We start from the raw sequence: 22,717 nt of genomic DNA on the forward strand, positions 1-22,717 counted from the left end.
GGTCCAAAAATGAGGGAGGAGTTCTGTTCACAAAAATCGGCTTAGCGTATTATATAGATGGGAGAAAATCCAACTTTGATGGAAGATCCTGCCCAAACTAATAAAGATATCAAAAAACGAAAAACACTTTGCAAAACTACAGATCAGGGCAATTCTTTTGACATTTTAATCATCAAAATCGGTCCAAAAATGAGGGAGGAGTTCTGTTCACAAAAATCGGCTTAGCGTATTATATATATAGATTGTCCAGGCTTTCTCGATTTTTTTACATTGTACTCGTAATATGTACGAATGTAAATTAAAATAACTAGCTGTTACCCACGGGACTCAACCAGTTTGACTTTATAAATATTTGATTGATTAAGTTAAGCTGAAATGAACAAAACAGAATACAGTAGTACAAACAAATAATCACCCCTGATTTAATGTACAAATAAGTACAGTTGAGTTCTTTTTATCATTTAGGTATTTATGAAATAATGGATAGTTTTGCACTAGTTTTCTCGTCATGACGAACATTTTAAGTATATAGTTTATAGGGGTGTGACTTGTAGTTTTCTCAAAAGCTCATGGGTACTTTGGGCTTTATATGGATAAATATTTAATTTCCACAAAATCAGTAAATGTAACCAATGCGTTTCGTTGAATTGAAAAACAAATAACACAATTAAATTATACAGCTGATGTAAACAATATTATGTTCTTCTTAAGGATAACATGGGAACTTAAAAAACCACTAGGGCAGAGGCCAAGGGACTTTAAAAAAAATGTTAGGCCAGTTAGCAAATCTACGCAACACGCTCTTTCCAATGAGACGTCAATGGATAAAATTGGTTAAGAAATGGCGGAGGATTCAACCGACAAACTTCGTGTTCGCGTATTAATTATATAGATTTCATAAGTGCATGAAATGTTGGTGTGAAACCAACTTGTAGACCTTTGAAGTAGAGGCTATATTTATCCCCAAAAAGTATCAAACGCCAAGCTCCTGAGCAAATCTTTTCTATCACTTTAAAGTTTGTTTCGTGTTTTTAGTCTTCACGTACAGATACTTAAATGTTTGTATTAAATTGTTAGCAATCATAAATCGTGGACAGAATTTTCCACAAAAGATAAATACAATATATTTAAACACCCTAGAACTCCTTAGAGTAACATAAAAAAAAATATTTTTTGTTAAGGCTTCGTCATAATGTAAAAAATACTCAATACAACAAATTCATTAATTTTACATAAGTAAACGTTGATAGTTGTGTGCGTATTGTATTTTTTATACATCTTCTGTATACATCTAGTCCTCTATATTTTCTGTGTACACAAATGCTTTTGTATACAATTTATTTTGCAGCTCACAGTAACTGAGAAATATTTTAAACGGGTGAATTGTTTTTATAAATGTTTGCCATTATTTCTCAACCCGTGCTTAAAAAATTAGTGACTCGTGGATAAAGCCAGATACCAAATTTAATCTAAATCGGACCACAGGTTTTGTCTGTAGCTCTGTATCTGGATCATACAAGTGTGTATTATATAACCTGATATTAGTCAAAATATGTTTTATTCTATAACGTTTAATTTAGTTAAACATAAAAGTCATGCTCCCTCCATTTTTAAAGTATTCAGTCCAAAAATGTAATAAATTTACTTGTGCATACATATTTATTTCGTTTTAATAAATAATTGAGGTGATGCAATACACTTATGTAGGCAGTCGCAGCAGTCGAAGCCGGGCATAGCGCCTAGAGTTTTACGAACGCAAACCGCGCAACGAGTAGCTAAATGAGCCATAGAGTAAGTGAGCCATCTAATATTTTGAAGAGGGTTCACTTACTCTACGGATCATAGTGCCAATGAACTGTAGAGTAAGTGAGCCATCTAATATTTTTCTGCAGGCTCGTATAGTATACGAGCCTATTCCTATAATTTATATTATTCATTATTTTGGCTCGTATACTATACGAGCCGATTCCTGAATTATCAAATAATTCGTAAGCTTGGCTCATAGTCACTATGATCTGTAGAGTAAGCGAACCTTCCTACTGTATTTTTAAATATAATACACGAGGCTCATAGGCACAATGATTTGTAGAGTAAGTGAACCCTCTTCATTTATTTTTTATTTTCGATAGGCTCGTATAGTATACGAGCCTGTAGTGCAAGTGAACCTTCAATATTATTTACAAAGCTCGTATAGTCTATGATCTGTAGAGTAAGTGAGCTGTCCCCGGCCTATTGGCCTAAACCAATATCTCCAAACCAGGAAACTTGACTAGCCTATATTTACCACATAGTTTGAAAAGAGGTAAATAAGTTAGTATTTATTTACTATCAAACAAAAACCATTTATAATATAACTTTAAATACAGAGGTTTTAACGTGCAATAACTTAAATAAGTTTTTGATACAAGTCCTTGAAATAACGGATAACATAACCCCAAATGAATAGCATGGTTAGGTTAGAATGAATTGGAATTGGAATTATTTGACAGCATCCCACCAACCGATCACACGGCCAACATAACAACACGAAACACCAAAAACAAACCAGCCAAAACAGTGGTACGTTTTTCTCTAACGTTTAACCAGAGAGTAGTGACTCCAGTTATAATCTATATCTCAATGAATGAAACCCCATTTGAATAAGCTGGCGGCAAACAGCTGTTTTCTGGACTAAATACTTGCGTAGGAAGTTCGTCAAAATAATGTAGTGTGGCGTAAAAAATATGTACGCCACACTACGACACTACATTATTTTGATGAACTTTCCACGCAAGGATTTAGTCCAGAAAACAGCTGTTTGCCACCAGCTTATTCAAAAGGGGTTTCATTGCGTAATACTGTTCTGCAATGAGTTTTACCGGACACCAATCCGCTGATTATACTGTATTTTCGTGGCAATTAGTGGTTATAAACAAAAACATTGACTAGTGATTATTAGTCCTTTAGTTGGTGGAAATATATAAGGATTTGTACGGATTAAGTAGTATGGCGTAAACTATCGTACTTAACTCGTCCAAAATGTGTGTACCGGACTCGTATGGTAATCCCGTACTCGACTTCGTCTCGCACGGGAACGACCACACTCGTCCGGTAAACACTTATTTTCAGGACTAGTAACGTAATATAATATTACAGTATTACAGTTGGTTGGGGGCCCCTCAGCGCCTTCGTACTACCGTTGACTGTAAATCCTTAAGGTATCCAACTGGTATCCAACGGTACTACATTATCACATTCTATCGATCATATTGGCTACGCCAAAAAAGGCCGTGTCTGTCTCGTCGTTGCCATGGAAATTCGTAAATAAACACAAGAACAGAACACAAGAGTGGAGTGTGGAGTGGAAGTGGAAGTGAATAGTGCAAGTGAAGTAAGCAAGTCTGCAAGTACAGTAAACTGCAAGTTTGTGAGGTGAAATATTGAAATGGGGGGTTTGCGTGATATCCAAGTGATTAAAAATTCTGATGTGAATGATTACAGTTTAAGGAGTCGGTCAAGTTGCGTCGTTTTGCTTCAAAAGAATTAACAGAAGAACGCAATCAATTCATTGCTACACCATTATAGCAGCTTTTACAAACTTACTTTTACAAACTTTAATCCAACAAATATTTTTACTATTGAACACATATATTTTAAGTTACTTAGATAGACAATGTTTTTTAGAATCTCTAATTGAAACCAGATGAATATTATGTCTAATGTTGTCAATATTATGGAACAAAATTCTGTCAATAAGATTCCTTTATGGCTGGAAGAACTGACCAAGTAAGTAAAGTGAATTTTTTTTAGTGCATAGCTTTGCTGCTTTATAGTAGTGTTCTAAAATTTTCTTAATTGTTGCTTGCATAAACTTAAGTAGGCATTGTAGCCTACATCATACACTCGTCATAATTAATTCTTTGTTTACGTTTTTAAATTAATTAACATGATTAACTATAAGTTTAGGCCTAATATTGAATGAGTCATAAGCCACCGTTACAGTAAAAAAATATACAAGTATCTATTTGGTACACACCATCAAAAACTTAACAAAATTTCAACTGTCAGTTAAGGAAAGTTAACTGTAAGTTTAAGATGAATATTTTAGGGAAGCTATCAAAGCATAATAATTTAATCACTCTTTTTGTTTATCTGACTTGCAGGAGCCTAGCCAAGCCAAGACCACAGTCCTGGCGTCCTGGAGCCAATGGGGAGAGGATTGATGTTTCGGAACGTCGAGCCATTACTACTCCTGGCCGAGTAGATGTTACACCAGTGAAGAAGTCACTTCTCACACTTCAACTAGATGATACTGTCTGTGTCTCGCCTAGAAGGGAAGGTTAGCCATCAAATTTTACATTTTAGTTTGACATTATTTGACAAACTTCTCAGAAAAATCTCATGTCAGTTCCTACACATGAGCGTTTCATAGCTGAAGAAATTAAGTTAAAGATTTCAATTTCAATTTTATTCTAACTTAGTCTACGTAGTAAGCTGAAATTTATTTAACATCCACAGGTAAAAGGGTGTGGTTCACTTAGGTGACTTACTTTAGTCTATGTAGGTTATAGTAATATGAATGTTCAGCTTAATAATAATCTTTAATTCAATAAAACAAATACAGAATTTTAACCTTATAAGTTAAAGTTAATTTGACTGACTTTAATGGTACGTACCTCCAGAGGGGTTACATAGGTCGGTTAATTTTAAATTACCAGCTTACAGTATCATTTAAAAATAATTTACAAGGCTTATTACAAAACCTAAAACCTTATGAAGTATGCAATAAGTCTACATTATTAATCCTCATGGGACAGATTTAATGTCATAAAGTGTTAAACAACACTGTGTCCTGGTTAAAGGATAATGCTAGTTTTATTTTAACTTCAATTGCCAATTTCTTTGGGGTTGTGTCTTAAGCTATGTGCCTTTTCCAGGGTCAGCTAGGTATGGCCGCAGAGCTGCGGCCAATTCCCCACTGTCTTCTCCCGACTCTGACGCTAGAAACCTATTGGATTCATGGGATCTTCCACTTACACAAAATCATAATCGAGACAACAATCATCAACTAACAACTCCAAGAATTGAACACAACCGCGTTATAAACCCAGATGACATTAGTTCCAACAACATCCAGTTCAACAACCAAGAGACAGACTTGTCTGATATCATCCAGGCAAGTCCAAGGTTAAAAGGCAGGCTCTCCCGGCAAGAGTCAAGGGTGAGACATAGCGATGATGTGCTCGAAGAGTCTTGGAGTTCATTGAGCTTCTTCAACCATAAACATCGTGGGAGAATCTCCCAGAGGCCAGAAGGTAAAAAAGAGTGTGGTTACTCTTTCTTTATCCTTTTTCTCCTCTTAAGCCGGGTTTTCCTAGACGCGGGAGAGGAGGGCGGAGAGCGGAAAAGCAAATAACATGGCGTTCCGCTCCGCTTCTAGGAAAACAGTAACATTAAATTACCTAAGACAAGAGGAGTCTGCTCTCCACGTTCCTCTCTCCGCGCTCCGCTTCCGCGCCTAGGTAAACCCAGCTTTAACTTGGATGAGTTCACCAACCAGCATGATTGGACCATGGGAACGGGTTTTTTTCTCATTTTTTACCCTTAAAACACAAAACTTATCAATTTTTCTCCAGAGCTTTTTAAAGAGATTAAAAAAAAACAAATAATTTAGTATATAAAAGTGTTTTTGTACAGTTATTGGTTACGGAGAAAATTCTAAAAATTGTTCATTTAAAATTCCTATGTTATTTTTTTGGAGATGAAACGTCTTATATTGTCAAATGTTGTATAGACATACCGGAAACAAATAAAGACCCTGGGCCATTTCGGGCCGCACAGGTTTGAAGGGTACGCCCCACTTTCCGGCGCGAACCACGTGATCTTTTCGTTTCTGCGTAGGTTGTTTTAGACATAGACATAGACATAGACTTTATTTGCACAAAACATTCCATACATGTCATAAAATTTAGAATAGGTGCATTGTCAAAATTAAATCCATACATAAAATATTTAACATTAAAACCTTTAACTTAAAATTAAACACTTAAAAAAAATGTCTAAATTGTAGTTCTGTAAAAATCTTCAATTAAGTAAAAAGCCTTGTCAATAAGAAAATGATCTATTGTATCTTTAAATTTGGTTTTGCTTAATGACTTATAGCATGGCGGAAGCACATTATACAATCTCAGCCCAGCGTACAATGGAGATTTTTCATATAGGGTCAAACGGTGTCTGGGGAGTCTAAATATATTTTCATTTCGGGTTTCATACCTGTGATTAAAATGTATTGTTTCTGGTAGCTCATTTTTAACTGAATGTATGTAATTTAATAATTCTAGAATATACAACCCCGTTAATGTATGAATTCTTAAATTTTGAAAATGTTTCTTACAAGAACTGCGTGGATGAGAGTTGGTAATAATACGAATAATACGTTTTTGTAACATGAATAAAGTTTTAATACCAGTAGCTTGACCCCATAAAATTATGCCATATCTTAACACTGACTCCACATAAGCATGATAAACTACTTTAAGTGACTCAATAGAAACACGGTCCCTTAAATGTATGAATAAAGATGATATCGACCTAATTTTGTTACGTAAATAATTCAAATGTCAATCCCATTTAACTGCGTCATCTACGTAAACCCCTAAGAATTTATGAGCTTCAACTAAATTAAAGGAACAGTTTTCCATATTTTTGTGTCTAGTAGAAAATTTAATAATATTTGTTTTTTCAACATTAAGTTTTAACCCATTTTCTAAAAACCATTGCTCCATGTCCTTTACCACACTTTGCAGAGAAGAAAACATTTCAGCTGTATTATTATTTTTGATCAAAGCAGTAGTGTCATCGGCAAAAAGAATTAGTTCTTTATTAATAGCTTTTGGAAGATCATTAATGTAAATAAGAAAAAAAAGTGGGCCCAATACTGAGCCTTGGGGAACACCTGTGGATATAATTTCCCATGGTGAATAATGTTTGTTGTTATCCTCTAAAATTAAAGTTCTTTGTTTTCTTTCAGAAAGGTAAGATTGCATTAAAGAAAAGCAACTTCCCCCAATCCCATAATCAATAAGTTTTAGCAACAGGAGTGAGTGATCCACACAATCAAAAGCCTTAGACAGGTCACAGAAAACACCTACTGTGGCCTGAGACCTGTCCAAGGCCTCTGCAATCTCATTAACAAACTGAGTAAGAGCAGAAACTGTGCTTAAGTTTTTTCGGAAACCAAAAATGTTTATTGTAAAATAAATTATTACTTTCAAAATCCGTTTTGTTCTTGGGATGTCTATAGTTGGCTTGTTTATGGATATATTTTGATCAAACTTGGCAGATTGATTTATTTTATACTAAGCTATTAATATTTTAATAAAAAACACACCTTATTAGTTTTGCTGTAGAAGCAAACCTTGGTGCTCGTTAAACATAAATGTTAATTTAATAGATTAATTTAAAATCAATCCAGGCAAATGGAATTTTATTTAGTCCGTAGGTTTGCTGCGTTACCACTTTTCCCTAATTTAGTATCCATTTTTGAATTTTAGATGGGATATTTCTTTACTTTTTAACATATAATCGCCTTAATGTTGCTAAATGTTAACAAATGTGTGGACAGTTGCAGAAGACTTGTTGATCCAAGGTGAGCTCTCTGAGGTACACCCGGACAGAAGTCCCGTAGTAATACCCAAAGTGTCTTTTCCACCTCCGGCCAGCTTTGTGATTCCGGAGCTTCCCTCAGGCACCAGACTTGAGCTGGACATAACCTCTACATGGGGCGACAGACATTACGTTGGACTCAACGGACTGGAGATGTTTACTGTGAGCGGTCGGTTGGCACGAGTAGCTCAGGTACAAATAATATTTTATGAGGTATGTGTGCAGTACATACTACATGCGTTATTGACTAGTAAAAGGTAGGCTAATTATTTATCTGGAAACTGGAAGATTGGTGGCCTATGTAATCTCGTTTACCAAAGTAAAAAGGCACATTTGGATGTGCAGGTGTCAAATGTAACTGTAAATGTAAATGTAAATGTCAAATATGTAAATGTAACTGTGGATGTGATACTCTACTCCCTGGTGTGGATTAACGTCCACACGAGTGAGTACTACGACTATCCGCAGTACTATCCTGATATTTAGACCGATTATCAATTATCAATTATTTAAGATGGGGACGCCACTATGTGCGTATTTTAACCCAAATATGAGTGAAGGATGAGTGGCGCGATCTTGTAGTCTTGTTAGTGACATGTTCCTTAGCGAACAGTCCAAATCTTTGTCTTGTTAGTATAATATCTAATGTTGAGCTTTTGTTACAACTCATTAATTAATTGATTGCTCAATGGCAATGGCATTTGATTCAAGAACCTTAGTATTTTTATTTCTTGGCATTTAACCAGCGAAATTCAAATCTGAAGGTTAATGAACTTCAATTACTGCCATTACACATAGACCTCAAATTTTAATTATTTTACAGACTGACTAGCATCTTAATAATATGTTCAAAATCCATAATAAGTTTCTGGGTAGCTGAGTGGTTATAAATCTGGAGGTCGCTGGTTGGAAACCAAGCGAGATCGTTTCCAGACCCAGATTGAATTATTGATTATTAATGATGCCATCTAACAAAATAGTCAACGTGAGATTGTAACAAGACCAGGGTTTGGACCGTGTTCCTTTTCTAAAACGTAAAAAATTCCACTGGCGTAAAGACACACAAAATAAAATAAAAAATGGGGGTGAATTTAAGTTTATATTCCGTATATTCGTACAAACATATAGTAAATACTTGTAATTTTATTGCCAGTGGCATTTTTTATGTATTTTGAATGGGGAGGGTTATAACCCTAGTCTTGTTACTATATTTTATTTAGTTGTTGACAGAGTCATGTTAGAACAATATCTTAGACTAACAACAACAATGGCAAATTGACCCATAAATGGAAGTCCCATTACAAGGTTTTAATAGACTGAAAATAAAACAACAGCCATAAGAAAACTACTTGATTTACTACCGTAGCACAATAATATCCTACAAAACTGTAAACTATAAATCAATGAAAGCACCCAGTTTAAAAACTATCTAGGTTGAAAATATGATGTTGATACAATTGTCATATTGAGAATGAATCTAATGTTTTAGTACCTACATAATAATTGGGGTAGACATCTCTTTTATAGTATGGCCAATTGATTGTGCAATTAAATTACTTTTCCAATGTATAGAACCTCCTCTCTAACAGTGACTAGCTAACAGTTTGTTGACGTATGACTTGCAGATAACAGCAGATCCGGCAGACATCAACGTGCTGCCCGAGTACGATAAAGACCCTCGTGTTGTGTCCAACCTGCTTGACCGGGTAAATAGGACGAGAGACGACATGCACTTGTGGCTCACTCCGTTCACTGAAGGCAAACACCACCGCATCACCATCACCTTCCAGCAACGCGAGACACTGGCCATGCTGCGGATCTGGGTGAGGAACACACTTTGTAACAAATAATGAATAAAAAATGTCTTCGTAAAGCGTTTATCTGGTACGCCAGCTTTTCAGAACAACTTTTGTCATTAAATTCACTAATAATGAATGCTCTATAAACCATCAGTCTAAGAGACACCAACAAATGCTTTGCCCCTGTAGTAGAGGATAAAACAATCATGATGGTGTAGACCTGTCTAACCTTTTTCTTTAAAAGATAACTGTAATATTCAGTTGGTCTTTTTTGTTGAATGAAATTGGTTCAGTTGAATTGTAGCTTGACCCAAAGATGGACTTCTGCAAGGCATCAGAAGCTTGGCCAAAATTATTCTCAAGTTGAAGTGAGAAAAATATTTGGATAAATATTTGGATAAAATATTTGGATAAATAAGCTTACTCTAAATGTTTAAAAGTCTGTTCGTGCATGTGTAATGTGCATTTATTTGATTGTATTTGACTAATCTAATTTGGATGACACATTCTTGTAATGATTAGGTACTTGACAATGCCTGAATAGGCAAAACATGTTTACGTAAGGTATACCTTTATAGGTTGACCTATAATACTCTAATTGAACATTTCAGGTGCTACACAATGAATTAAAAAAAAATAAAAATATTGGGTGATGCTTCGTATGCGTTGAAAAGTTTAACCTTTGGGTCGAGCTACAATGACTCAACAGAACCAATTTGATGCAACATCTTCAAAAACAATATAGCCTATCATAAACCTTTTACTCATATTTTTTCATAGGCTATATCACTAATGTCTGATATAGGCCTAAGAACTATAAAAAATGGTCTGATTTGTACTAGACTGAATATAACAATGTTGAATTCATTGTGTAGTATGGCTCATGTATAACAATGTGCCCATAGAACTACAACAAATCGCGCATCCACTCATATCGTGGTGCCAAGGACATGACAGTCGTACTAGACGGTCAGCTTATATTTCAAGGAGAAGTTGCTCGGGCATGCGGCGGAATCCTTGGGAGCACTGATGCATTTGGAGATGTAAGTTTGGCTGAAATCATACTTCTGTAGTATATACATGCAAATAAACTAGTTAGATAGAGTAGACTTTAAACAAAATTAATTTCCCTGGCTTTTCTGCCCTTACTTGGGGAATGATTTTAAAACTTAAGTAGTCCCTTGGATAAAAACATTGATTAAAATTGCTTTTTTCCTTTGATTTTATAGTTACTCATTGACATTTTTCATGCAAGCCTAAGAAGTTTATTCTAGCTTCTTCTTCAATGGATACCTCATAATACAAATTGATTTTTCTAATGGCTAACCTGCTTTAAAGGTGTTACGTATGCCACACCTCTTATCAACAGGATTTCTGTCAGTTTTAAACTTATTTGATTTTTAAACATTTTTAGTGCCATTAAGGCCTTCAATGCCAAGCCTTCAGTCCAGTGATTTGATCTTGGTTTGGTCTTTCGGACTTAATATTTAATAAATTTCCCTTCACTTGTAGACAATCTTGTTCACAACGGATGAAGACATCTTGGAGCGGGTGTCTCAGCATGATGATGCGTTTGAGAGCATCTTGAATGACACGAGTCACGAGCCGATGTTTTCAAAGATGCCAGAACGGCCTCTTACAGCCAGTCTGGGTGTAAGTATTTAAAAACATTCAGTAGATGTTATTAATTATCATGGTAAGCATCTTGTTTATTTGGACCAGCTAAATACACAATTGGTTTGCTGGTTTAAACTGTGTAATATTTGATTTACTTCACTAATGCACAGTGGTATAACTGTGAGCTAGTTTTTTTTATTCAAAGTGAAAATAGATCAATGATCCACTCATAGAACAAGCTTCCGTCAACATAATTTTTTTCTCTTATTTTTTCGACATTGTGGTAGTTGAAATGAAAGATGCTGTAGTTCATAGTGAGTTGTCCTTTAGTTTAGTTTGGTTAAAAAGTAGGTGTGTACGACAAAGCAGTAGGTCTAATTGACAACTGTAGATCCTACTCTGTTGGAGGCTGAATTAAACTAAAAATGGAATATCTAGCACAGTGGAAAGTTTGTCTCTAATAGCATGTATTGTACTTTTATGATATTTTCCGCAGGATGTACGGCCCCTCACCTGTGCTCCGGCCGGAAGTACGCTGACTACGGGATCAGTGATGTGTCGGAGGTCGCTCACACTCTCATTGGTAGAAAACTGGGGTTACAACGGCCTTGTGGGCCTGACTGGTGTACAGGTAATCACACATTATAAATTCAATTTTTTAAATCAACAGTGGAAGGTTTGTTCCTGAAGAGTTTTAAAATTTGAACTTGTCCTACATACTCATTATTAAGAGGTGATTTTATTGACATCTGCATGATGGATTACATAAACAATTACTGTAGTTTTCACTGTTGTTTATATTCAAGATGGATAAGTGGTATTGCCTGTTGATATTTGCTTTAAAATCACTATAAGTATGATTTTCGACAAAGAGAAAATATATAAAAATTACTTGAAATAGTTTGTAAGAAGACCATATGTGGTGATTCTGAGTTAATATTGTATACATATTGTTTGTGGATATTCTCCATACTAAAATTAGGTACTAGACGTATAAACTACTGTATCTGGAATTTAATGCAGTCTGGGACAGCAAAAATTAACAACACTGGTGTGTACCAGTCAGTGAATATGAATTTGAAACCTAATTTTAGATCTTACCCTCCCGACCAAGTCGGCTGATTTACATGGAATGAATGAATGAAAAAGTGCTTTTATTTACAAATAAGTGTACAAAAATAACTTCTTAGCACTAAATACAACAATGGACAACAAGCCAAACTTAATTTACATGGAACGAACGTGAACAATTTTGTTTTGTGATAACCTAGAATACATTATTTTCTGACATAACAAATTTATTATATGTTTACTCTTTTAAGTGGAGTATACAGTGATGCGTGGTTAATGGGATATGCCCCAAGGGTCGGGAGGGTCCATCGAAGGGTTGGCCTAGCCATTGTCCTGCTCTACCCTCTGGTCAGTTAGTCTGCCTCAAATTATGTTGAGACAGCTACGGTAATTGTCAATGGTTTTGTGGCAATACCATGATCCGATGGTTTGAAATCCATCTAAAGATGTATGATGTCCACATACATTACGAACAAAGGAAGGATTCTATTACAGTATTAGGATTATTTTACCTGTGTGCACATTGTTTAACAGTCTCAGCTCTGCTACAACAGTTTTTATAATTTCAGGTCCTAGGAGAGACTGGAGAACCAGTGAGTGTTGCCAAAATAACATGTTCTCACAGCCCTGCCAACGCACATATACACAGGTGAGTTTTAAAAACATAAATATAAGTAAAAATTGTAGAATGAATATGAATATGGAGTGAGGTGATCTGTGTAGCTCAATTACTAGGCAAATAATGATCCCAATGAGCTCAGTATAATACATACTGGGTTTCAAAATGAACCATAATTTTAGTGAATTTCTCCTACAGAGAAGAAGCTATTGCCACAGGTGATGGTAGACTATAGATCCGGGACCGATTTAGTTTTGATATCCCTAGAGACTAAAAACACAATTTTTTCAAATGGATATGTTTGTATATGAGTGTCCAACTAATGTATAATAACTGGAGATAAAATTTAATTTAACTAGTCTGATGAAATTGTTAACGTGTAAACCTACGTTTATTCAAATGAGTTTGTGAATTAGCATCAGATAATGGGAACAGGATTTCATGGGGTTTCTCCCTTTTTGATTAATAAATCATCAAATTTCGTATTTATTTTTTTACCACTTTGTAGATCATAAAATAAATTAATTTAGTATGCTAAAGTGATGTGTACACTTGATAGTTACAGAGAGAATGAAAAAAAAAATACATTAATTCACATGTTTTCCTATGGAGAATAAATAATAAAATGTTGTGGTTTGCTTGTTTGATATTTTGATTAAGTTTGGTACATTTATTTATCTCACATTAGGCCACAGTACTAACATTTTAATGGAAACAATTTTATTACCTTTTTATAGCAGCAAATCTAAGTACTAATTAAACCAAATGTTATTCAAACAAATAAATCTGGAGATTTGTTATATATTACAAATCCAATCAGACAAATGAAATTTGTTAAGTCTGCAGGTTTGCTGAGGCGGAGAAATTTTTTTTTAGTTGATGGGATTTTGACTTTGACTCCTCTAACCAGCAGACGTTACTAAACAATTTTCCACTGTTACTTTACTCTTATCTCTCCGCAGGCTGCTAGACGGAGTTAACGACACGACAGACTCGTCCCACATGTGGTCTTGCCCCTCCACCCCTCCCCCCTCGCTACGGCTCTCTCTCCCTTCGCCCCTCCACATCTGCGCCATCCTGGTGTGGAACTACAACCATTCGGCTGATACGTCCTACTGCGGTGTAAGTGAAAATGTTCTGCCCATGGTTTTATTGCTCTCATAGCCGAGAAAATTTGTCGTCATATATTAAATTACTGAGTAAAATGAAAGGCATTTTATTTGATGAGCTTGGAATCTGGATAGGCCTACGTTGTTAAGATGTTCTTGGAAGTAAAGTTTGATAAGCTAATGAGAAAGTATTATCAATGTCTTGATTAAAAAATTAACCTTCATCAAGTTTAGTTTAAATTCATTCAACAGTTTGATTACCTGTTATTTAATAATTACAGTTCCATTGCAAATAGTTTTTGTTACTCCAGTCATTTATCCACCTATTATCTGCATAGCAAATTTGTTTAAAATTAATGTTTTTAATTTTTTTTTTTTTTTGTTATTTCTTGACAGTTTATTGTATTACAAACAGGTGAAGAGACTATTGGTCCGCCTTGACAACTCTGAGCCGTTGATGTTCACACTTCGTAAGTCTCCGGGTCATCGCCATCACAGACTAGCACAGGTCCTACCTCTTGTGGCGTCTAGGTGTGAGTCCTCTCTCGACATCATCGATAATCTTGAGTTGTCACCTAGAGGTAGGCATATAGAATGATTATTTTAAAGAATAGATTTTGCATAATATTTTCAGTACCTGTTTTGGAGTAGCTATATAAATCGTTGTTCAAGAAACGTAGTGTCGTAACTGCCCAATTTGGTGATTTTGAGTCAGGAGTGGTTTCTAAGTAATGTTTGCATTTCTAAGTAATATACGTAATTACCGAGCAATTTAAGTTAATTTCTTTTACTTGCTCTCCTGAAAAGTTGCCATTTTGCTGTTATGACACTATGTCTCTTGGACAACGGAATGTTACAAAATTACTGCAACCTCTTAAAAATATAGTTACTGTAATGTCAATTTCGTGTAAGTTTTCTTTCGATGTTAGTTACTATTTAAAGCAGTGAGCTTGAGAAGTTTAGCTAGCTTACCCAAGAATACCAGGGTCTATGAGCTAGTAGATAATACACAATAAAATTTGTACATCAAAGGATAAGACTTTAGTCCATGGACTCTAACTTTGCAAGTAAGCTAGCTGTACTCTAACCAATTTTCAAATGGTCATTTGAAGTAGTTGTAGTTACAGGGATTTGTTAAAAGATATTTAAGACAAATGAACCAATTGCCAATGGCAGGTAAACAGAATATATACAATTTATTTCCAAAGACATTACAATGACTATTGAAAATTAAAAAAGAATAATTTTTATACACAACTTTAACTTACCCGGAAAAAGAGTTCCATGGAGTTACTATCAAAAACAGAACAATAAACAACACAACTTACTTCCCCCTTGTAGAATCAAAACATCAGGCTATTTGTATTGTGGATTGCTTGTGCGTTATCAACTGTCAGATGTACAAATGTATAATTCTATATATATGTCTACAGTAGGTCTGACACTGTACTATGAGCCCCCAGAGTTGCCACAGGGCTTTGTGTTCCAATTACAGTTGCTGTCAATCAATGGTCTACAGATGTATAATGCTGTATATGTCTACAGTAGGTCTGACACTGGACTATGAGCTCCCAGGGTTGCCACAGGGCTTTGTGTTCCAATTACAGTTGTTGTCTACCTGGGGAGATCTCTACTACATTGGTCTCAATGGTCTACAGATGTATAATGCTGTATATGTCTACAGTAGGTCTGACACTGGACTATGAGCCCCCAGAGTTTCCACAGGGCTTTGTGTTCCAACTACAGTTGTTGTCTAAAACCTGGAGAGATCTCTACTACATTGGTCTCAATGGTCTACAGATGTATAATGCTGTATATGTCTACAGTAGGTCTGACACTGGACTATGAGCTCCCAGGGTTGCCACAGGGCTTTGTGTTCCAATTACAGTTGTTGTCTACCTGGGGAGATCTCTACTACATTGGTCTCAATGGTCTACAGATGTATAATGCTGTATATGTCTACAGTAGGTCTGACACTGGACTATGAGCCCCCAGAGTTGCCACAGGGCTTTGTGTTCCAACTACAGTTGTTGTCTACCTGGAAAGATCTCTACTACATTGGTCTCAATGGTCTACAGATGTATAATGCTGTATATGTCTACAGTAGGTCTGACACTGGACTATGAGCCCCCAGAGTTGCCACAGGGCTTTGTGTTCCAACTACAGTTGTTGTCTACCTGGGGAGATCTCTACTACATTGGTCTCAATGGTCTACAGATGTATAATGCTGTATATGTCTACAGTAGGTCTGACACTGGACTATGAGCCCCCAGAGTTGCCACAGGGCTTTGTGTTCCAACTACAGTTGTTGTCTACCTGGGGAGATCTCTACTACATTGGTCTCAATGGTCTACAGATGTATAATGCTGTATATGTCTACAGTAGGTCTGACACTGGACTATGAGCCCCCAGAGTTGCCACAGGGCTTTGTGTTCCAACTACAGTTGTTGTCTACCTGGAAAGATCTCTACTACATTGGTCTCAATGGTCTACAGATGTATAATGCTGTATATGTCTACAGTAGGTCTGACACTGGACTATGAGCCCCCAGAGTTGCCACAGGGCTTTGTGTTCCAACTACAGTTGTTGTCTACCTGGGGAGATCTCTACTACATTGGTCTCAATGGTCTACAGATGTATAATGCTGTATATGTCTACAGTAGGTCTGACACTGGACTATGAGCCCCCAGAGTTGCCAGAGGGCTTTGTGTTCCAACTACAGTTGCTGTCTACCTGGGGAGATATCTACTACATTGGTCTCAATGGTCTACAGATGTATAATGCTGTATATGTCTACAGTAGGTCTGACACTGGACTATGAGCCCCCAGAGTTGCCACAGGGCTTTGTGTTCCAACTACAGTTGCTGTCTACCTGGGGAGATCTCTACTACATTGGTCTCAATGGTCTACAGATGTATAATGCTGTATATGTCTACATTAGGTCTGACACTGGACTATGAGCTCCCAGAGTTGCCACAGGGCTTTGTGTTCCAACTACAGTTGTTGTCTACCTGGAAAGATCTCTACTACATTGGTCTCAATGGTCTACAGATGTATAATGCTGTATATGTCTACAGTAGGTCTGACACTGGACTATGAGCCCCCAGAGTTTCCACAGGGCTTTGTGTTCCAACTACAGTTGCTGTCTACCTGGGGAGATCTCTACTACATTGGTCTCAATGATCTACAGATGTATAATTCTATATATGTCTACAGTAGGTCTGACACTGGACTATGAGCCCCCAGAGTTGCCACAGGGCTTTGTGTTCCAACTACAGTTGTTGTCTACCTGGGGAGATCTCTACTACATTGGTCTCAATGGTCTACAGATGTATAATGCTGCTGGCAATGTCATCACTCTCACGCCTTCTAGTGAGTAAAACACAGTTTTTTATGGCAGACTATAATGTATAGTTTATATTTTCTCTAAGAAATTTGTGTCACTGTTGCCCTATCCAAAACTACAGCGTTGTTTTTAAATTTATATATTGTTTGACTTCGCCGTAATAATCATCCCTGCAATTTTTCCCTATATTAGTACCAAGCTTTAAATGACGTTTACACTAGGATTGTTAGTTTAAACAGTAGTTTTACCCTCGATAGGTGCACCGTATAGTTTGACACAAGCTGAGATGTTGTGTTGGCAACGGCCAATGCCGGATACGCTGAAGTCAAAAACTAGACCTTCACAATTGTTTTTGTGAACTCAAAAACTCAATGCTGTAACTAGGCCTATCCCGCCTATCCCATTAATTTAAATTTTTTTCTAACATCCAAAGTGAAAAGGAGTTAAACATTACGAACTATTTTATACAGTTAGGTGTCAAAGAATGTACAGTAGAGTTGCAAGTTGATAGGTATGTTTATTTTTTGTAAAGTGTTATACAATTCATTAAATTTGTTTTAAATCCTCGCTGTGTGAAAATGTCCAATATACTTTGACTTTCTATCGTTAGATAGTTCGATACCCCCTTATCCACAAAGTGTTGAACTATCGAGGTTCTTCTGTTGGGTCATTTCTTGCAACTTGGTACATTAGACCGTTTGTGGAAAAGTCTATTGACAAGTTGTTTTGTATTTAATCCTATCAAGTTGTAATATAGATTAGTTGAATTATTGGACTGTGACATTAAAAGTCATATGTACGCCTAAATTAGTCACACTTTGTTAGATATCAGTGCTCATCCGGCAAGTGTGAGAGAGTTGGATGGAATGGAGAACGACGTGAGGACGGTTGATAAACTGATCGATGGTGTCAACAACTCCAGCGACGGCAGACATGCTTGGCTCGCACCCATACTGCCTGGACAGGTAAGTAATATATTATTTGCTAAGACAGATTGCACCAAGCACGGTTCTAACAATGAAGCTTACAGCTTATTTTTTGAAAAAAATGTGTGTGTACTTGGTTTTTTTTACAACTTTTGTAATATTGATCTAACGTCTGGCTAACCTTCTATCCATTAAGTTCGGTGTCTAGACATCATCTTTTCAATTGGCTAGCCATGTGGCTAGGTCATGTCAACTAAATTTTGCCCTGGTATTTAAGGTTGATGTATCACTATTTAAATAAAAAGTATAAAGCCGGGTTTCTTAGACGCGGAAGTTGAGCGTGGAGGGGGGGAGAGCGGGAAACCGATTAACATGGCATTCCGCTCCGCTTCTAGGAAAACAGTAACATTAAATTACCTAAGACAAGAGAGGTCCGCTCTCCGCATTCCTCTCTCCCCGCCTAGGAAAACCCAGCTTTAAAATGTATCTTGTGACGAGACGACGTGTGTCTTTGACGCTTTAGAAAATTGTATTTTGGTTCACTGTAGAGGCTGTTTTTTTTTGTTTACAATTTGTTTCTTGTTATTAAAGTTGTTTAAAACCTCGTTTAACCAGATAAAACAATCTAATCACAAACAATAACTCCGCTAGTTATATAACCATACAGTAACGCACAAATTATTAAATTAACCCTAAAATAATAGAAAGAAAAATTTCGCCGACACTAGCAATCAGTGTCACTGGACATGAACTAAACACAAAAAACGAGCTTAAACATTTACAATGTGATGAAAAGTTGACTTTTGTAGGTTAGTCTATAGTAATAAATAGTAGATTGACGACAAGAATACCTGTATCATTGACTATAGGATTTACTGAATTGAACGTCCCATCTATATAGACCAGCTGTCGCCAATTTGTATCAAAAAAGGTCATAGTTGTGTGAGCTTGTGTCACAGAATGTGCTAGTATCTACATTCTATTTTCTACTATATTTTTGTGTTACTGATCAACTTGATTGGTCGAATAACAGCTGCTATCGCTCGCAAAAAGTCATTCCATTGACTTTTTGTCTTTGAGTTTTGAGTTTGACTTGGTAAAAAGGATTGTGTACTTGACATAAATTTAGTAATTTAGATGGCTCACATCATCTAAGGTGCTTTTGATTTAAAAAAAAACTGGTGACAACATTAATATGGGGAGGGAATCTTTAGTTGTATCAATAGTGATAGTCAAAGATTAAAAGAAATTATAATGGTATTTGAATCTACTCAAGTTATTGACAAGTTTGGTGGTTTGTTTCAGCTGAACAGAGTGTACATTGTGTTTGACAGTCCTGTAGCAGTGTCTGTCATCAAAATTTGGAACTACACTAAGACGCCATCTCGTGGAGTCAAGGAGTTTGGGGTAGTCACTATACACTTGGTTAAACAAAAGTCCTCTCGGTGGATTTATGGTCTTTGCACAAAGACCTTGTCAAAATCGATGAAACACTTCTGTTTGGTCTTGATATAGAGTGATATAGTCCTTCAGGAGGGCTTGACTTTTGAACAGTTGACGTATAACAAGAACTTCTAAGTTGATACCGAAACGTTGGTAAACTGAGGTGTTTTATAAATTTTCACACAGTCCTCTCCCAAATACCACGAATCTACTGGGTGTGATGGTGGAAGCCTATTCATGAAAAAAAACCTCTTTTTTCAGTAATATTTGCTTGAATTACATTAGATAGGTACCGATTATGATGAACTTCAATGAAAATACAAAAGCTATAACAGATAACTTTTTATTCTTGTCCGGTCTAATACAATCGCCATAGCACTAAAATTTGTAAACAGTTTCTTTTCAGATTTTTCTGGAAAAAGTACTAATATTTAAAAATTCATATGAATAAGAAAAAGATGTCACTTCAACTATCAACTGTCTAGTAGTTTTATTATCTAAGTATGATCTTTTATAAAGAAACTGTAAATAACGGTCACTAATTGTATTACTGTTTGTTAATCAGCTTCTATATTACAGATCCTGGTAGATGATTTGCTAATTTACAACGGAGTCTTGGAAACTATTGTTGGAAGTGTCTCAAATGTTCACACAGTCAGTTTTACCCATCGACATGTAAACTACAGGTAATTTGGCAGATGTTTTACGTCCTAACCATACGCTTAATCTCTGAAGTATATTTCCATATTTTTTTTTAAATCTATGTGTCCATTGTTTAAATGTATATTCAACCTAATATTTGCTCTATTGGGGAGCAAGCTGGTCTAGTGGTTAAAGCACGGGACTTCAGTCCCTGAGGTCCCGGGTTCAAATCCTGCCAAATAACCAATGGATTTTATCTAAGTGATAATGCCGCAACTCCTAGGTCTAGACTGAAGTAATGTGAAAAACAATCCGGGGCTTGTGCCTAGCGTCTTAGGACCAAAAAAATATTTACTCTACTACGTGTTTGTGTGAATGTTTAAGTGAATTGGAGTTCAGTGTGATGTGTGACCTCTCACTTATGGTGATTTGCTCCAAAACTTGACAAAAGTAGGGTGAGAGAAATGATTGAAAGCTGTAGGATTCCTTAACTGTAACCACATCAGTCAAAAACCGTGTTTTTTTCCTCATGAAACCCACTTATTGAGATGCATAAAAATCTGTGTATTTATTCCATATCCCCCAATATTACTAAACACATATTTGTAATTTGTATGAATCAAAATTACAACACCACGTTTTGGACAAAATATACATAATATATGCAACATCATCTGCATGCCACTAGCAGACCTGCAGGCACCAGTAAAAGTTTCCAGGTCTGTCCCAGTGGTGTTTAAGTCTTTGCCAGTAGTAAAAGAAGCCAAAATACATGTAAATGTATATACTTCATGTAATTTAACTTAGCATATACAAATTTTTAAGTATTGTTTTTTTTCAATAAGTTAAATCTAGTAAGTTGATTAATGAATTATTTCAATTATTTTTTAAATAGCTTTGAGAGAGTTTTGATGTAGTTTACCATAAGATTATAATTATTTTACTTTATTGTGACACTATTTATGTATGTATATACAAGATAAATGAAGAAATTTGACTATGACTATGACATGTACCATTTTCCTGAAATGTTCTTACATGCGAGATTATCTGTAAAAGTTCATTCAATTATGTTATTTAAATAAAATGCTACATCTGGTCTACATAGGTGGGGTGTCTATACTCCACTCCCTAAAAATCAACCAGATGTTATGAGATATTAGCCCCATTTAGTTTGGTCATTATTTTACGATTAAATATTTGTATTGTTATGAAATTTGATATAGTCTATATTATGTTTCAGCTTGAGCGGTGGAAAGGAGCAAGACCGATTGTCAAGTATCACACCTGACCAATCTCAACGTCCATTTACCTCCATCCAAACGTGACATGGTCGTAATCCCTGTAACAGTTATGATTATTATGAAGTTTCCCATAAAATTGTGGAAACTTGTAATGTCTACTCTATAAAATGTGAAATATATTGTACCAGAGTACTAAGACAACTAGACTGCGCATGTATCAATAACTATCGGATAGTATATATTATGTTTCGTATCCTTTCTTGTCAAAGTATTTAGTGTTAAATATGGAATCTGATTCATTTGTTGATCAATATTCCTCAATAACAAATTAGTTGGCTGTAATATGTTCTCCTAAATAAATATATATTTAGTTTAATTTGAATGGTTTCAGGAATATGTATTGTAAGTTTTAAGTACAAAAGTATAGTAAATGTTTAAAATATTTATTTGTAGATAGGCCTAGTATATATTTTCTTGCCGTATTTTAATAATCATCAGTTTGCCACAAGTACACTCTAATTTAGACCTGTATATTTTGTACAAATATATGTTTGGTTTAATTTATGTCTATATGTGCTATTTTGTATAACATAAAAAAATAAATGAATTAGTTTTAAAAACTGAGTACATTTATTTTTTTCAGTTTAATTTTTATTTAGCCAACTCCGGAACTCCCTGAGTAAAAAAGAAACTAATACTTTGGTTATTAAGTAGGTCCTGAACTTTTGAACATTCATTTCAGTGTCTACAAAAGCCTATGCTACCATTTGCGTGAATAGTTTGGAATAATTGGTTACAGGTAGTTTAGATAAAAATAGGTGGTGAATATATCTGTCATAACACATCGGACACTTACCATTTCTTAGGTTTGTTGGAAAAAGCAGAAAGCAAAGTTCTCGCCCCACTACACCACTGCATAGGGAACACCTGAAGGGATTGGTTATAAAGAATAAAAAGTTTGATTGTAAAAAGATTATCAGAGATCAAACTTGTCTTAAATGTTGTGTAAATTTCACGTATAAAATACGGTATAGACTGGGACGGGTGGCGTCGTCCTGTAATCCAGCTACTAGGAGGTCACGAATTGTGGATATTTATAGGCATGCACTGTGGATGCGATACTCACTGGTGTGAATTAACGTCCAAACGAGTGAGTACTAGGACTATCCGCAGTACTATCCTGATAATTAGACCAATTCGTATATACCAAGGCAAAAATGTGGTTCGGATTCCACTATAAACTGTAGGCCCCTTAGT

The 22,717-nt window shown here is 35.7% G+C and overlaps 1 protein-coding gene across 1 annotated transcript; it reads left to right on the forward strand.

The window, feature by feature from the left end:
• Positions 1-3,687: 3,687 nt before the first annotated feature.
• On the forward strand, positions 3,688-21,979 carry LOC129000487 (katanin-interacting protein-like). The gene is made up of 21 exons (XM_054427449.1): positions 3,688-3,765; positions 4,143-4,318; positions 4,917-5,294; positions 7,604-7,836; positions 9,270-9,467; positions 10,349-10,486; positions 10,956-11,096; positions 11,557-11,691; positions 12,701-12,780; positions 13,713-13,872; positions 14,275-14,440; positions 15,544-15,684; positions 15,825-15,962; positions 16,103-16,240; positions 16,381-16,518; positions 16,801-16,935; positions 17,076-17,231; positions 18,031-18,170; positions 19,437-19,538; positions 20,154-20,260; positions 21,460-21,979. Exons 1-21 carry the CDS (start codon positions 3,692-3,694, stop codon positions 21,542-21,544), a joined length of 3,159 nt encoding a protein of 1,052 aa, XP_054283424.1. The 5' UTR covers positions 3,688-3,691; the 3' UTR covers positions 21,545-21,979.
• Positions 21,980-22,717: the final 738 nt, after the last annotated feature.

This window comes from Macrosteles quadrilineatus, unplaced genomic scaffold, assembly GCF_028750875.1.
Source record: "Macrosteles quadrilineatus isolate MER2022 unplaced genomic scaffold, UCM_ALF_1.0 Scaffold_8__2_contigs__length_117827958, whole genome shotgun sequence".
Classification (NCBI taxonomy): domain Eukaryota; kingdom Metazoa; phylum Arthropoda; class Insecta; order Hemiptera; family Cicadellidae; genus Macrosteles; species Macrosteles quadrilineatus.

Excerpts from the sequence above, each read along its gene's own strand:
- LOC129000487 (XM_054427449.1), top strand. The coding sequence starts at position 3,692 with ATGTCTAATGTTGTCAATATTATGGAACAAAATTCTGTCAATAAGATT. Across the intron at positions 11,097-11,556 it reads CTCTTACAGCCAGTCTGGGT|GATGTACGGCCCCTCACCTG; the intron begins GTAAGTATTTAA and ends TATTTTCCGCAG. Across the intron at positions 16,241-16,380 it reads TAATGCTGTATATGTCTACA|TAGGTCTGACACTGGACTAT; the intron begins GTAGGTCTGACA and ends ATATGTCTACAG.